The sequence below is a fragment of the Haemaphysalis longicornis genome, unplaced genomic scaffold (genome assembly GCF_048455015.1).
Source record: "Haemaphysalis longicornis isolate Haplotype H1 unplaced genomic scaffold, Haemaphysalis longicornis Haplotype H1 scaffold_5, whole genome shotgun sequence".
NCBI lineage: Eukaryota > Metazoa > Arthropoda > Arachnida > Ixodida > Ixodidae > Haemaphysalis > Haemaphysalis longicornis.
Window position 1 is genome coordinate 101386524 of NW_027526385.1, and position 17220 is coordinate 101403743.

At 46.9% G+C, this 17220-nt stretch overlaps 1 protein-coding gene across 2 annotated transcripts in view; it reads left to right on the top strand.

Annotated features, from left to right (window-relative positions):
* The window catches only part of Pex23 (tectonin beta-propeller repeat-containing peroxin 23), a 106187-nt gene that overhangs the window by 15875 nt on the left and 73092 nt on the right, over nt 1-17220 (top strand). For both annotated transcript variants that reach the window (XM_077671035.1, XM_077671034.1), the window contains 6 exons: nt 51-151; nt 1390-1509; nt 6215-6529; nt 8462-8529; nt 13978-14117; nt 15799-15926. In XM_077671035.1, coding sequence (XP_077527161.1) covers nt 51-151; nt 1390-1509; nt 6215-6529; nt 8462-8529; nt 13978-14117; nt 15799-15926 — 872 coding nt within the window. The remainder of the gene's footprint in view (nt 1-50; nt 152-1389; nt 1510-6214; nt 6530-8461; nt 8530-13977; nt 14118-15798; nt 15927-17220) is intronic.

Sequence of the window (17220 nt, forward strand, 5' to 3'; positions counted from 1 at the left end):
CGTTGGTGGTGATCATAATGGTCACATGATGCAACTGTCACCATCTGCAGGAACTGAATGGACTGAGGTCGGTGCCCCCGATTCGGACGAGAAGTTACTCCAGGTTGCTGTCGGACAGAACATGGTCTGGGCAGTTGGGAGGAACGGAACGGTCAGTTTCTGCGCCCTTTTCCTTTTTTAGGCGAAGCTTACGTAACTACGGTTCTGTGTGTGTTTCATGTTAGTGTACAAAAACTCTCCATGCTATACGTGTCCTTCAAGCGCGAGGTGTTCGAAAGCGAACGTCATGGTGTGTGGTTTGTTAGCACGCGGTCATCACGAAAGTCACGTGCCACTCAAAACATGATGTCAGCCTCAAGCTTATACGTTTCATCACTCTGACATGCAACTAGAGTAGATTTTGTTCTTAACGGGCACCATTTTTAAGATCAAAACAGGACTCATGCCTCAGCCTTATACGTGTCATCACTTTTAACGGCATATTGAATAGATTAGTTATCATTTTCAAGATCAGTAGAGTCAAAATAAAATTGTGTGCATGTATGTATCTTTCTTTAGGAATGACCATCGTGAGTGTTCAAGAAAAATCAAATTTGCTCATTCCTTTCACCAGTAAATTCTTTGTCATGGCTTTGTCGTGTGCCGAAAACCTTTGCTGGCTGGCCATCCACCCCCGCACATTTAAATGTCTCAATTTTTTTTTTCAAACAGTTATCTTTTCTTTTTATTTCTTCTCATGTTTTTCTGCAAAAGATTGCCATGGTAGAACTCCGTGGGCTTGGCCATGGTAAAATGCCACGGGTTGTTTCACCATGTAATTGTTGATAATAAACGTAGACAGGTGACGACACAGGAAATGAGACGCGTTATGAATACTGACTTTTAGTTGAAATATTTAATGTCGTGTCATGGTGTCAGCAAAAACATCGAAGTGAGATGTTGAGCACTTAAAAGGAGATACACGCTAAGCAGTGCTAATCACAACGGTTCTTGCCCCCTAACAACTCGCATGTCATTAAAGAGACAATTAAGGCTGAATGCCTTTGTTATAGCTGAAAACTCGCACCATTTGAAGCCTTTTCTTGCTTTTGTTTGATTGTAAATGAAGGCTATGCTTATTTAGAAATAAATCTGGAATTTGCCATTTTCTTGATTACGAATTATCTTGTGACTGTAGCATCACTTCTTTCATAAACAATAATTTGGTAAGATATGAGAGGTTCTCAGTCATTTGAATTAGGCAAACTTGTGGGCATTCTTTGCAGTCCCTTTAACATTTTACCATTCTTTGGGAAAGAGCAGCCATTTTTGTTGCCCCCTGAGTTGTATATTCTTGCGTTGCTAGATTGCGAATCTTAATTCATTCATGCCCTAATGCTTGCTCCTCAGGTGTGGTTCCGCAAGGGCATCCGGAGCGATGACCTGGGCTGCAGAGCATCGGTCACGGGCTCCGGATGGATCAAGATGATTGGCACCATGGCCATGATCAGCGTTGGCCCCAATGACCAGGTTAGACATTTTAAGTGCTGAGCACTTTAGGGGCTCGCCTTGTCATCGTAGCTCGCTGGCTGGCCTCAGGTAGGTCGTAGTGGCTGTCGTCGCGGCATCCCACAGAGGCTTCAAAAGCCAAGTGGTTTATGTGGTCATAAGCGTTCGAAACTTGTGAACTGCTGGCGCTTGCCATGCATCTCCCCGTTGTTTAGCGCAAAGAAAACTGCAGGTACATTTGTGGCAAAATACACGTAGTTAACCAGCAGCGCCCGCGTTCATTTAGTTAGGAATGCTCGTTGGGTTGGTTTTAACTATAGTAAGTGAAAAAAGGCGGCAGTGCAACACCGGCACGTGTGAGAGGAAAAGCAAGCGCAAAAAGAACAGAACTCCCGCTGGCGCAGTTTCAGGCAGGGGGCGCGCGAGCACTGCAGAGGCGGGAAATTTGAATTGCATGGGGTGATAGCAGTTAGCGGATAACGGCGCTACAGCCCATTATGGCGAATCACTGCTCTGCACTTCCGACAACTTTCACATTGAGTGGAACGGCTTTAATTTATTGTGTCATGTTTGGGGGAGTAGATGTATACAGTGGCTCGTTAGTATGGCTAGTTGATGCAGTTGCACCTGCACGTTTACTTTCCTTTTCTTCAGGTCAAAGAGATAAACAGAGCAAAATTTCTTTTAGCTGAACTTGACTGGACTGTGAATTTCAAATTGGCTTCTGCAAAGTTCTCCTTAACAGGAGTGTTAAAAATTTTACATTGAGTTGGCTTAAGTTTTGCTTGCATAAAATATCAAGCATCCCTGTAACAAGAAAACAGTCGTTAAAATTTTATTTTGCTTGTTTTGGGAACAAAGATGCTAGCCAGGTCGTAATTTGCCCGAGACAAAGAATCTAGAGCCATTCCTGAGGAAATGTTGTAGCGACGGTTGGAGCTCTTACCCAAGGAGCCATGAGACACAAATGGCCACCTACCGTTGTGCGTTAATGTCAATTTACATTGAAGCTGTCCTGTGGCTAGGGCGTTGTGGATTTTTCGTTTCTATAAGTGAAACTCACAAAGCCCAACCTATCATTACAGCGCAAAGTGTTGCATAGCATGAGGTGTTCATGTGCATGCATGTGCGTGTTTGCATGTGAGCTTGCTTGCTGTTACTTGGGTAGGCACTTTCTTTAACGAGAAAGGTTTTATAGACTCGCTGCCGTGTGACTGGCATTGGCCACGTCTACGCCAGCATTGTCCTCTCTTTGTCACCATTCCAGGTGCTTGATTGCCTAGTTTCCTTTTCTTCTACTGTCCCATAATGGCGGGCACGTCAGAACGTCACACGTGTGCAGTTTCTTTTGCCTGGCTTCTCAGAACATGGTAGTCTTACTCGTGAATGTGGCCACTGTCACCCCTGAAGAAGAAGCCGAGCCGGCTTCGAAACGTCGGGTTTTTGCCTTTTTTGCATTGTATTGGTTGGAGCCTAATTAAATCTCAGTTCAGTAATTTCCCAACCAGACAGAAGTCTGTCGAAATGTTCACTTTCAAAACGAGTAAGGTAAGACAATGTGTTTGTGCATACTTTTCATCGCAATGACCACCAATCTGAACAATGAACAAGTTTGCGCCTTGTTCGAAATTCTGTGTCAACTCAGCTTCGCTGGCCATCCACCATCACAGAATGAAATGTCCTCATTATTCTGACTTAAAGACTCACTGTTCTGTATTGGAATCCCTGTGTAGACTTTATTTGGTTTCAGGTTTACATGCGGCTTCTTGAATGATCCTCCGAGAAGACATGTACCATTGGGGTGTTCTGTGTATGAACAAGAACACTGATGAGTTCCTGCATTGAAATGTTCTTGTAAAACTCGCTCCTGGTTTAAATTCAGCTCCTATAAAGTCCCATTTCATGAAGTTGGCTTCCCCTTATTGCACATGTGCTTGCAGCAAGGCGTACTTAACAGGTAGCTTTCAGTTTTTACATCGCACAACAGTGGTAATTTTTCCCGCACAGCCACTGCTGCGAGACAAGCGAAGTGAACGGTTAGATGTTCGAAAATGGCCTTCACGAGTTGGTGCAGTGGTCTGAGCGACTTTCCCAGACTGATCATATCTACCCATGCTCTATGTCCGCAGTGTGAACTGTACAATTTTGGGTGCCACTGATGGGCTAACCCTTTTGTGTATAGGACCCCAAGACTGGAACTGCGCCCATTGTGGGAATTGTGACCTTGCCCCTTTCTCCCCCCCCTTTTCCCACCATCCTTACTGCCCCCCGGTGCCTCATGGCCTCTCGCTTCAATGAAGTGTTTCACTCACTCACTCTTACCCGCCACAGTGGCTCAGTAGCTGCTGCTGAGGCCATAGAGTTTTTTACAATATACACAAGAGAGGAATCTGACGCTAGCGCCTATGTGGCTCACATCAAGGCCATCTGTGTCGCCATGGACCGCCATTACATCACACGCTCGCCTTAGTTTCATCATCTGCTTGGATTGAAATGCTTTAGTGGCCGTATATTCAAACACAGTGCCACAAAAAAATGAAAAGAATGGTGTGTTATTATATAAGCAGAAAATAAAGCAGGCTGTTCTAAAGCTAAGGAAAAGGGAAGTAAAGGGTATTTTTGCAGGAATGGTTGTGCCTACTGTCATGTGTCAGGGCACCCCCTGAGAGGGGGACGCATCAAAACCCCCGAAAAAACGAGGAAAAAGAACAAAGGAAAGGCCATTTGAAGTGAGCATCAGGAGCGCGCCAATCAGCAAGCGCCAGCGCCGACGCACCAAGGAATCATGGGCAAAGGTGGCAGCGCACTGGTCGGCCAATCAGGGAAGGCCGCGCATAGGACAAGTGGCGAGATGGCCATATAAGGACATAGAAGAGGCGAAGAGCCAATGAGAGTGCGCCGCGGGAGAGCCCAGAGGGTATAAAAGCGGGGCGCACAAAGAGAAACGGGGAGGCAAGACAACGGGAGGCAGACAACCAGGAGGCGGCCGGAGCACGTGAGCTTCACGGAACGAGCCAGGGGGACGCGGCCAGGCCATCGACCACGCCATTTGAGCCTGGGCGGGAGCGGGCCGACTTCGCATCGGCACCGTCATCCTAGGTGCACCACGAACCTGTGTCTTCGTGGCCCCAGCGGCTTCGGTCGGGCACCAGCGGCCAGCGTCCACGCTCCTTCGACGTTCGTCTTGACGGCCCCGAAAGGCTACGTTCGGGCCGAGCCTACGTGGAACCTCCAGCGGCAGCGGCTACCAGGGGGTAGCCACAGAGGAAAGAAGTGAGGACGCGCGGAGCCCACGCCGTCCAAGGAGTGACCGCGCGCATCGAACGCCGGCACCGAAACGAGACGAGAACGGCTACCACCAAGTCGCGGCCACGCAACGGGTGCGACACGTCAGCACCGACGACAGCGGGGTAGGCCAGTCCAGTAGGGACGCAGTTGTAAGGGACACAACTAGGGAGTTGTGATACGAGAGAAATGAACTAGAACTTGATTAAGGAGTGTATTTGAACTGATAGTGTAGGACTTTATGGTAGAGACTTTTGGGTTTTGAGTTGAATGGTAGATTGAGCTGTTAAGTTAGGGGTTTGTATTTGAGTTGTGTTTTGGAATTGGTAGAGGTTTGAGTGTGTATCATTTGCGTGTAGTTTAATTATTGAGTGCTTTGCGTTAGGGTTTTTGTGTGTGCATTAAATGTATGTTGTTAAACACGTCAACGGCTTCCCTGTGTCCATTGCTCCGAGCTGGTAAAGACCACCCCACCATCCGTTCACGTGACACCTACTATTCTGCAGGCCACGCTGGTAGTGAAAACAATGTCAACATTTTGGGGTAACCTCATTACAGACTCTTATTTTATTGATTTTGCCATTATTTCAAACAGTAAGTTGTTTGAAGTTTGGAAAGCTTTTTGAGCATGCCTATGAAAACGCTGTCTTCGTGGTGAACCGGTGCACCGACCGTCAGCTAGTTTAACAAGACTTGCTGTAAACTAAGCAAGTTGGTTCATACTTGAAGAAAAAAGAAAATGTGGCTTTAACAGCCATGGATGAAGAGAAGGTAGGACAGATGCAGGCGCCCATATCTCTCGTATCACGTCAACTAAGTACGGTTTGTTTCTTTTTTTTGTCGGCTGCAAATTTCGCAGCGGCATATTACCCGCTCATTCATGCGTCCTTCGACTGCCAATTGCCATGCCAATCCCAAGCCAAAAGTGGGGTTCGTCCCATAACCCCCCACGACAACATGAATTCCCAAGTGCAGTTTCCTCTCTAGTTTACTTACTGAGAAACTATGGCTGAGCCCAAAAATGCGGGTTTGATCCTGGCCACAATGGCTACTTTTCAGATTGAGGGGAAAAGCAGGAACGGCCGTACGTCGAGGTTTTGGCGTGTGTTAAAGATCCCCAGGTAGTCAGAATTTCTCCAGAGTCCTCCACCACTCCACACCTGATAGCCCAGGTGTGGCTTCGACACGTTAAACCCCCTTAATTCGAGTTTCTGCATTGAAATATTCTAGTAAAACTTGTTCTTAGTCTCTTTTTACGAAGTTGGCTTTCCCTTATTGCACGCGTGCGTGGAGCAAAGCGTCCTTTACAGGGAGTTTCTGGATCAGACGACACTGAACTGTGGTAATCGCATGTACAGCTGTTGCTATTGCTGCGTGACAGGTGGAACAAAAAGATAGATGTAGATGTCCACAAAGCGTCTGCTCCTCTCTCCTCTTTTAGGTGTGGGGCATCACGCGTGACGACCGCCGCCTCTGCCTTCGAACGGGCGTCACTCTCGAGGAGACGAGCGGACGGGAGTGGAAGGAGATCGCAGCGCCCGTCGGGAGTGGTCCGAGCCGCACGAGCAGCGTGGCATCGCTGACCTCCCTGGCGAGCTTAAAATCTGCCACCCCGTCGCATGTTGCTTTGTCGGAGCGAGGTGGCGCCGGTGATGACCTGTCCGTGAACGTGACGCCGGAGAGGCGGAGGATGTCACGGCCTGAATCGACTCACTCCAGATCGTCATCTGGTGAAGGTGGCGGAGTTCTCAGGCAGGTCAGTGCGGGCACGTTATTGTGGCTGTAGTTATACCCCTGTCACACGGCAGATCTAATGACATTGAGAGCAAATGCCATTTGCTTTAAATGTCATTAATGCAACGCAACACGAGAATACTGAATGACAGGGAGGCAAAAGACATTTAGCAGCTAACTGAGGTTCGGTAGCTCATTCAGCGGCCAAAGGAGTAGCCTCAACTGCAGTGGCACGTTACTAGAGAAGAAAGTTCAGTAATAAATCAAAGAATACTGTTCTAAAAACTGTTAGTAAACATATTTTCCCCTTCATGTTGTTTTTAAAAGAAATAAAGAAAGACAAGCACGTATTACAAAAAAGGAAATCTCGTCCCCAATGCGTGCGCTACCCTAATTCGGATTCTTTGCGAACTTGTCTCGGCTTGTGACTTCTACTGATGTCACCTAAATCGGTGATTTTCTTATTTTTACTTTAAAAAAAATTCTTTGTTATGTTTTTAAAAAAACATTATGTATGAAAACATTGTAGATGCACTTGAAATATAATTTTGAAGTTTTGCGAGCTCGCTAATTGCCACCGCTACCACTATCAAACGACATTTGTTTCACCGTGTGGACCTGCACGGCCAAGCCGAATGTCATTAACAGCTAAAGGCGTTCACTTTGAATGACATTTGATTTGCCGTGTGGCAGGGGTATTACTCGCATGATTAAAGGGACAGACAACCACTTTTTGTGGAGTCCATGCTCTCATATGGAAGACAGCGTTGTCTATGCTGGGGGAACCACCGGGAATTTCTGAATATACTTTGGCGGAAATAATTCAATTTGGCACTAAACTCTCGGAAATCTGAAAGACTGTGGCATTGTGTCTAAATGAGACCTAATGCATATATGCAAACATCTTTGTTGGTTTCAATGCGTGATTCAAGAAGAGAGAAAGAGAAAGACTTTATTTACCGCTCAACGGAATAGGAAACACTGCACTTTATTATTGTTTTATCTGGGGACAACTTTTTAAATACCTCTTTTCATCATCTCGCGTACAGTTGTAAGTGTGTTCCGCATGGCTCACCGTCGTGAGTGCCAGCATTCCTTTTGGCAGCCCATGCAAGGCTTGTGGATTTAAATATTCTGCTTTCAAGCGTTCCAGGGGCCTATCAGGGAAATCATTTCAGTTCAATGCGCTTTCATTTGGGATATAGAGAGCGTATGCTCCACAAAATAAGGAACTGAGAAAAGGGCAATTGAAGTTTCAGACTGCAATAACTTTTTCCACTACATAGCTACTACTACATAAATAGCATTGTATAGCTCTGTTCATTGTAAAATAAAAATGTACCGAGTGTGGGACCTTACCACAAAAAAAAACTCCAGAAAAATCGATGGAAGACATGAATTACTCTTGGAAACAGTGTAGGACAACTGCATTTTTAATTAGTCGCCAAATACGCGGCTTTCGAAAAAAAGCAATGTTTTGGTCATTTTTAGGAAGTTCAAAATTGCGTTCCCCCAAGTGGAAGGCAAGACGTTAACTTTTGAACCATTGGTTTGTTTCTGCTGTATGTTCTCAATTCTAGGCCTGCCACCTCTTTTTTTTGTTTATGGGGCCTGAGGTGCTGAAAGTAGGGAGAGTTGCTTTGATTGTAAGCCATGACTGCATGAAAACATCACTTTTGTTGAGATGTTGGAAGTGGGTATTTAATTAAGATTGTTGGGAGGGGCTTGGAATCACTAAAATGAAGCAGTTGTGTTTGTCAGGCGCATTCACATTTCTTGGGCGAGTTGGTAAAGATTAATTTTCGAAAGGGGTGGGAAGGACCACTAGGCAACCGTTTGTCTTGTTGCTTGGGTTGTTTGTGTCGAGTGTCAGCGACCAAGTGAAACACCGAGATCATTCTGTTGCCTTGTGTGAGTGACCCAGTAAAACACCGAGATCTGCTCTGTTTCCCAGGCGCATGCAGATTCCCCCACGAGGAATTCCCTGTCGCACTCGGCATCTGGAGAACTTGCGTCGTGTTTGTAAGTAGAATTGAACTGTGCTCATCGAAGCTGTCGGCCTCATGTCTATTTATCTATTTCTAAAGTGAGTATGCAACTGTGTACACAAGGTTTCACCATACATTAAGAATAGACGCTAGATTAAAGGAGCACATTGCCCTTCATTGAGGCCCAGGTGTTGTCTTGCCACACTCCGTTTTCTTCCTCTTTAAGATACTTGTCAATTCTCAGTGCGTTTCCCCCCCCCCCACAGTCGGGTACACTTGTGGTGCCTTGTTTGTTATGGTGGCAGCTTTAGTGAGGAGTTGTAACTGTTACAGTTCTTTCAGTCATAGGAAAACCCTTTGCAGTCTTCTTTTGAAAGCTTGTTAAAGGTGTTGTGCCACCAAATTTGTTGCTTGTGCATTCTTTGTTGCAAACGTTTTATATTTCCTTAGAAAGCATGATACATGCTCTCACATGCACATATTCTGAGTGAAAAATCTATTATCGCACGATTCATGTGAACAGGATTCGGTTTCTGTTTCCGGGTGCCAATTCAAGCAGTGATGTCACAGTGTTGCGAGGACGCTCTGCCACGTGTGTCTACCATGCGGCGCGGCGGTACGCTGCGACTTTACTGCGGCGTCTGCTCCCACACACACGTGCTTCACCACGAAAGTGTCGTATAATGCGGAATAAAGGTCGAGGCGGAATGTAGGTTTACCCTCTTACCATGTAGCCGAAAAATAAAAAAAATAATTAGGTACCAACCATTGTTTTATTGAGACTATAACTTGTTTCGTCTCAGATTACTCATTTAAAACTGTCTGAAGTATCGACGGACGACTGCTTCTGGCTCGCTGTCGCCCACACAGCAGGTCGTCCTCGGTGCAGGCCAGAGAATTGCTTATGCAGCACTTCTTAAACACTCGAAAGTCCATGTCATCGTGAAGCGAGCGCAAAGCATGGGACACTCGTGTGCAGACTGGAGCGACAGCCAGTCTGTGCAGGTGGTCAGCAAACATCTTGGGGTATCCATTCGTAGAGGCATCGCACGACGCTAGCGGACACAATTTGCCCCTTTGTACAGCAGCACAGGTGCACAGAGCAGTGCCCGTGAAGCGAGGTCTTCCGCGTTGCATACCGAGAGCTGCCCCTTCAGCTAACGCCGCTAGCAACACTTCTTTTGGTGACACCGAACTGGCGCAAGGCGGACACGTCATTGGCCTTGGAAAACCCCCAACTTTTCTTTTAAATGCTGCTGTGAACCGGCACCAAGTGCCTAAACTCATTTTGAGCAAGAAGAAAATAGCACGCACACATTCGCCGACAGTGAGAGAAGCAACAAAACAAAGATGGCATCGCGTCCGATTGATGGTGGTGGCGATGGTGTCTTTGGAGTTTGGACGGGCTCGATGGGCTGCCCGGTCGCCAGATGACAACTGCCAGTGACTGCAATATAGGTCGAGGGGTGACTTTTTGGCTAATCTTTCTGTAAAAAATCTCGACCTATATTCCGCATTATACGGTAAACACGCCGGCTCTTCATGTCAAGCCGCGACAGCTCCGATTTGTCTGCATCCTCGGATGCAGACAAATGAAAACCATGGATATGCGAACCATGGAAATGCAATTGGATATGCAAACCACGCCCCTTAAAAAAAAAAAGAAAAAAAAAAAAGCTGTCCCCGCCGCAAATTGAACCCGCAACGTTGATTGAGTGGGCGCGACGCGTGAGACCACTGCGCCACCGCACAAATGATGTCCCGCCGCGAAATAGCCGGTGTACTAGATGGAGGCCCATCCTTCGAGTTGTACGTCGGTGTTTACTAGCTAGTTTACAGAATTCCTGGCTGGTAAACTGAAATTTCTAAAATAGCACTTGCGCAGCAAGGTTCCGCGAAGCCCCCGCAATAGCTTATCGCCATCAACTCTGCTCCTTCGCGAAAGCGCTCGCGAAAATAAGTGCGCCCGGCTGCGACTGCGATTTTGCACTGTAGGGATAGTGCTTGCCGTACTTTGGTTATACGTTTTACGTTAAAAACCTTGGCCGATATTGATCTCTTATTACCCAAATTACCCTACGTAAATCTTCTTCTGCACGAAACTAACCTCATATTTTCTACAGGCGAGCCCATCGCACACGCATATGCAGTTTGCAGCTCCGGGGTAGCGGCGTCGCCGAAGAGCACGGCCGAAGCGTTGAACGGCAAAATACGGATCGCATTAGCACTGTTGAGTTGTATGGGCTTCATGGACCTTACTGAGTTTATTACACTCCAGAAACTAACAAAATAGAGCCGCATTCATTGTGGCACGAATGTTGTCGAGGCGCAGTTTTCGTTTCTCGGTCGATTCCCGACGACGCGTCGGGCAACCGGTCAGGTGACCGGTTTTGTTGGCGTCTTCGGTCGGCGAGTCAGTCACACTATGGCGACTTTCCATTGGCCGACATGTTTTGGTCGCCGTCGGCGTAGTGTAACAACGCGGTCTGGCAATTGGGCAGTTGGCCGATGGTTTGGCGACTCACCGGCGTCGCCGTCGCGTCGTCGTCACTGTCGTGTTGGCCTAGTGTGTCTGATACAACCAAGCGACCAAAGAAACTGTGGTAACTGGAGTTCACGTTGATGTCGCTCGAGTAGCTAATGTGGTATGACGTCACAAACTTTGCTATGCTGGCAATTCACTGACGTCATGGTTAGGGGTGCTAGTGATGGGTCCCGATCTCCAGAAGAGCTTTTAGGTACTTTTTAGAAGCGAATTAAAATAAACATATTAAGCGCTTGCTGTACCCAGCACTTCGTGTTGAGGGTCCTTGCATACAGAGAAAGCCTACAGCAGGCTTTTTACAGACTTAAAATTTGGTGGCACAACCCCTTTAATTAAGATTTCAAATTTTAATTCCTTCAAAAATGTTGGGTTTGCTTTTAAATTACATTTTGCGCCTTGGTTTCAGGACTTGACCTCGCAGCTCTAAGGATCTGCAGAAAGAGAAGTTCAATCTTGTAGTGTGCCTTAACTGTTACAGAAGGAACAACTTTACGTGTAACCCTGTCAGATAGTGAGTGTGCAATGTGTATTGAAGTACAGGCCCATTTTAAAGACGTTCCAGTTGAAAGTGAGGGAAATAAATGTGGTGCAGTGTAGATCATTTATAACGTAACCACCTGTAGTGCGGGACCAGATATAACGCGGGTTTTTGTGACCTACAGTTTGCTTCCCATAGAACTCAATGGATAAGCATACCGCTTAAAACGTGTTTTCCCGAAGCACATTGCCATTTATAGTGCGGTCTTTTGGCGGCTCTGCTGATTAACCGGTGCTGAATGCAAGGTGGGGTGAAAAAAAAAAAAAATCCGCTTGCGTTCTTATCACGTTGTCCTGTGGCATCCCTTCATAGACGCTGTAAGAAACCCAGCCGTGCTCCCTCAAAACACAAACACAAAGGAAGTCAAAGCCATGCTTGCAGTTTGCAAGACCGCACAACAGCTTGTAAGACCTTTCAGCAGTGGTTGATAGGAGAAAAAGACAGACGAAATGGAGACTGCACCTCTGTTTTTAAGAAGCCTTCATGTTAGTGGTGGTAAACAAAGAATGATTAAAAGATAGCTTGCAGTGTGGTTGGATTTGTGCATGTTTTGTTTAGAGTGAGGCACTGCTTATAGTGTGGATTTTCTTGGCTCCAGCGACATACGTTACAAGTAGGGGTGTGCGAATATTCGAAACTTCGAATATTCGATTCGAATTTTTTGGTATTCGATTCGATTCGAACGACACTTATATTGTTCGAAATATTCGAACCACCCAAAACTAAAAAAAAATTCAGAGCGTGTCTCAGCAGCAAAGTCGCGAAGCATATGCACAGCGAACGGTATGTGCTTTCGGAGACTGTATCGGTGTTACAGTGGACTCTCGATGATACGAATTTCCGAAAAGTCCCGGCGAAATTGCATTGTTTGCAATGGGAAAAATTTCGGCTGTTACGAACGGACCTGCGCGGCCCGGCGGAAGATACGAACGAGCCGGCGAGGCACCTGACTGCGAGCAAGTGACGGCTCCCGCTCCCCTGTTTGTCACTCTTTCTCCAGAAACGGCCGGGCTGTTGTTTTCTGCTCGCGAAAACGCTCTGCGCACGCCCAAAGCGCGCTGACACCGCCGCGAAACAAACCACCCCCACGCTGCGCGGCCGGCGGCGTCAACATGGCGTCGGCTCCAGCCGCGAAGTGGCGCGGTCGCTCGAGCGACCGCTTCTAACCGCTCTTTAAAATGCGGCTCAAGGGAGACACGAAGTTGCTTGTGCGGTAAAGGAGCTGATAATGCATGCGAAAACGGTACTATATAACATCATCCGCGCCGCTAGTGAAAGCGCCCATAAAATATTTGCCGGGGTGCTAAGCCTAACCATCTCCGGCGGAGCCAAGCCGGCTGTCTCGATCTCATCGCAAGTAGTCAGGCTCCTCCATTCTGCCGCGCGCGTCGTGCGTCATTTTCTGACCGAGGTAGCGCTACCGCGGGCGCGAAATCATCGATGCGGGCGTGAAAATACAGCGCTCGCAGAGCCGAGGCGAGCGCATCGCGTGCAAAAACGCACCATGCGGTTCACGCTTGGCTGTTGCGGCGTGTAGCGAGCTTGGGCACAGCGAGTGAGGAGACGAGCGCGAAACTTTACGTGCTCCAGAAAGGACTGCTTTGCGACACGGGGGTTAAAAAAAGCAGAAAAAAATCACGAATTTCTTCACGCGAAAGTAAGAAAAAAAATAAACGAAAACTTTTTTCAGCGCTAAATTTTTTGGTCTGCGTTGGTTCATACGAATTTCGGATGATACGAATATTTTTCGCAGTCCCGCGAGATTAGTATCATCAAGATTTTACTGTATCAGCGCGCGGCAATGTGCACGGGCTCGGGCATGCCAGCTACTAGTGTCTCAAGTGAGCGGCTGTTTTCGGTATCTGGTAAAGTCGTGACGACCAATTGTCACTGCTCCCCGAACATGTCGAGCAGTTAACCTTTCTCTATGTTAACATTTAAGTGAGTGCAGACCTTAACCTGTTGAGTGCAATGGTATTGTGTAATTCCTAATTTTACTTTGTGTGATCTGTTGTGCAATAAAGTTGCAGTTTTTGTGTCTCTAGATGGTGAAAACTTTCATTTTACAAAAAACAATATAAGTAGTATTCGTATTCGAAAAATATTCGAAAAATATTCGATTCGATTCGAACTTTGTTTTTATTATTCGAATTCGCTTCGAAATTAAAAAATTGATATTCGCACACCCCTAGTTACAAGTGGTCTACACTGTACCTTGAACAAGTCATCCAGTGAGGCAAGCAGGGGAAATTGAGAAAACGAGCTAGGGGGCGACAAGAAGATGAGATTCACTTGAAAAAGGTATACGTGCTGCTTGGAAGGGCTATTGATGGTAAACAATGATGACAGCACTGACACGAGTAATGAACTTGCTGATCATTGCTCGTTATTTCGTGCAGGGATTCAGCGTTCCCCGACGACTGGCCCAGCACTGTTGCGCAAAGTCCCGCTAGCAACGCAGTCATGTGGATGTGGGTTAGCGGCACGGCGTGCACTATTGATTTCCCGGCCACCCTGCCGAACTGGTTTAGCCCCAGAGGTGAGGGCACCCCTCACCTTGCCTCTCCCCCTCTCCCCCAAAACAAAGCCAACCCAAGCAGTGCCGATGAGCTAACGAGCCAATGGCTTGGTCTTGGCTTGTCTCGTTTCTGGCCTTTTCGTTGAAGTGGGGAGAGCAGTGTGTGTGAGGCATTGTTCGTTGATGCGTGAACTTGTTTTAATGCATTGTGTTGATTCATGGAGTTGGATGTCATACTCAAGTGTCTCAACGTCTGTAATGAATGAGTGCCAGTTTCTTGCGCTCCCACAGTGCCTGGTGGCTGAACAATTTAAGTTGGTTAAGAAGCAAGGAATGTGATGATGTCGTGACTGCATGTGGGGACGTGGAAACCAAACACCTGTTCAAGGGTGCAAAATTTGTTTTCTTAAAAGTACAGTCGAGTCCACTTATAATGATACTGTTCTTAACAATATAACCGGTATAACGATCTCCAGTATAACGTTCAGTGCTCCAGTGCTGTGATATCGGATATAACGATTGAATCCGGTTCCAACATGTGCCAAAAATGCGAGCTGCCGCCGGTGGCATGTGCTGCAAGCCGCGATGCGCCTCGCATCCCTTCCACCCCTCAGAAAACAAGTCGACTGCGCCGCTTATGAGGAAGTGAGGGGAGGAGGGGAGCAGTTTTCCTTCCAAACACCCCTCTTGGCGCCGCCGCTTGCGAGATAGCAGCGCTGGTCTCACAAGTGACGCCAAAAGTGCTTCCAATCGATTGTCAAACCTTCAAAGACCCAAAATGCAAACACAAACAAACAACGAACTCGTGCAACAATTTTTCGCTCACTAAGTAAACACATCTACGAATGATCTAAATGCATACCAAAACGAGGTTTATGAGACAAAGGCATACTGTTGTATTCCTTCTTCATGATCGATGTGCGTGTTGTCTTATCTTATTTTCACGTATCTTATTTTCGAGTAACCTTATTTTCAAGTAACTGGGCTCCCCGGGGCATGGGGAGCTCGGTTTCACGCACACATTGTTTGTCCAGAGATCTTATTTGAGTTTTCCAGTCGACCAACCACTCCACGAGGAAATGCATTAGTTTTTGACAGAATGCCAAAAACCCCACTAAGAAATCTTTCGCTTTAAAAAAGAGAAATCTTCGCCCCTTGTTGCTGCCACATTCCCGTGCACTTCTCCGAGAGGCCTGATCTTCCTCTGTAGCTCTGCTCTTTGTTTCGGCAAGGGAGGTAACTCCTTCGTATGAGGTGGCTGGTCACTTTGGTACTTAGGTATGCAAACGATTAGCTTGGGATTGCACTTCATTGTCCACCGAGTCAAATTGAAGAGTGGATGAATGAACCAGAGAACTGAAAAGCGCGGTGACGAATGTGGGTCAGGTTACTCTTAACTGACGATAACGCAGTCAGCATTACCTGTGCGTGACTGAAGGTTCAGCGGTACTGAAGCCAGGTTAGGGTTGACTTCTTCACAAGCTTTGTTTGTACTGACCGGTAATATAGATAGAGTTGTCAGTAACAAGCTATGCAAAAAGAAGAGACTGGGTGGAAAACCTGCATAAGTGATTGTATCTAGCAACTTTCAATTTGTGGGTGTTTAAGAGTGAGCCTAAGGTACGCTTCTTGTATCGTGGTCAAGAAGGGACTGTTTCTCACACGTCCCACGATTGAGGGAGTCTGTTTCGTGTTGTTGCAGGTTCGACAGCTGGTGGCGCCATGGGGCATGTGGAGAAGGCGTCGTGGCGGAGACTGGTGTTGGGCCGGCTTGAAGACCGGCGGAAAAAAGAAACGGACGGCTTCAACTACGATGCTGCCATCGAAAGGGTGAGGCATGGGCTCCTGAAGATATCATGTGCATTTGTGTTGCATGCGTGTTGTGCTGCTGAGGACGATAACGTGGGTTTGAGCCAACTTCTGTGGCCATTTTCCTTATAGAGGTGAAAAACAAAAACACCCATATGTCGATAGCTTAGCAGATTTCCTGGTGGTGTAAATAAAACCGCTGTCCTTCACTATGGCATGCGTCATAGCCTATGTCTAGTTAAAACTTACAGTGAAGTCCATAAATTTCATATTTTTTAGATGCAAGTCATCTTTTACAATCGGCCTGTCCTTCCATCCGGCGTGCATGCATCCGCAACCCTCCTCCTTTCCCCTCGCCTGCCTGCTGCGTTAGCGCGTTCTCCTCGCCATGCCAGCTGTGCGTTAGCGCGCCGTTAGCGCGCGTATGCTGCACTCTCTCGTTCTCCTCGCCATGCCAGATGTGCGTTAGTGCGCATGCGCGTCTCTCTCTCAGCACTCTCTTTCGCGGAGCGGCTATATAACCGCGGTATCTGCGGCGCGCTCCTCAGTCGCTCCGTCAGTCGCTCTCGCTGCTACTGCTCCGACTGCTGCTCCACCTGCTGCTCCGATGAGTTGAAATGGACACTAACATGCTTGCTACCGCGTTGGCTGACGCAACCGTAAACAGCTCCAGCGAATTGAACCCCGTGAGATGCCTTGCATCACCCCAGGGTTCCCCTCGCGGGAAGATGGAGAGAATTTTTTTTGTTGTATCTGTTCCTTGAAGAACCACAAATAGATCCAGCTGTTGCAAGATTAGAGTACCGAATTTATTTGATTATAAGACGGTCACGATTATAAGGCAGGGTTGCAGTTTGGAGAGTCAAAAAAATCACCATATACGTACTGAGCTTCGAATATAAGGCAGGGTGTGACTTTGAGACTGCGGATTTGGGAAAAAAAACCTCGGCTTATATTTGAATAAATACAGTAGGTGGAATCATGTAGGAGAAAGCTCTGTTTTGCAGAGTGCATTTGGCAGATGATTGAGGTGGTGGTCGTTGTAATGATAGCAGGTTTTGCACTGACGATGATAGGGGTGATAGTGATTTTTATTTATCTTTATTTATTTATTTAAAATACCTTACAGGCCCAGCAGGGCATTGGTTACTAAGGGGGGCTTGTAGTAGAAATTATAACAAAATAACGAACGAAAGATATACAATAGCTAGTCATATGTTATGATACATACGTCAACAAGTCAAGTATGTAGTGCAAAAAAAGAACATAATAACCACATCATCATCACAATGTCCACAGAATTTATACGAGGAAT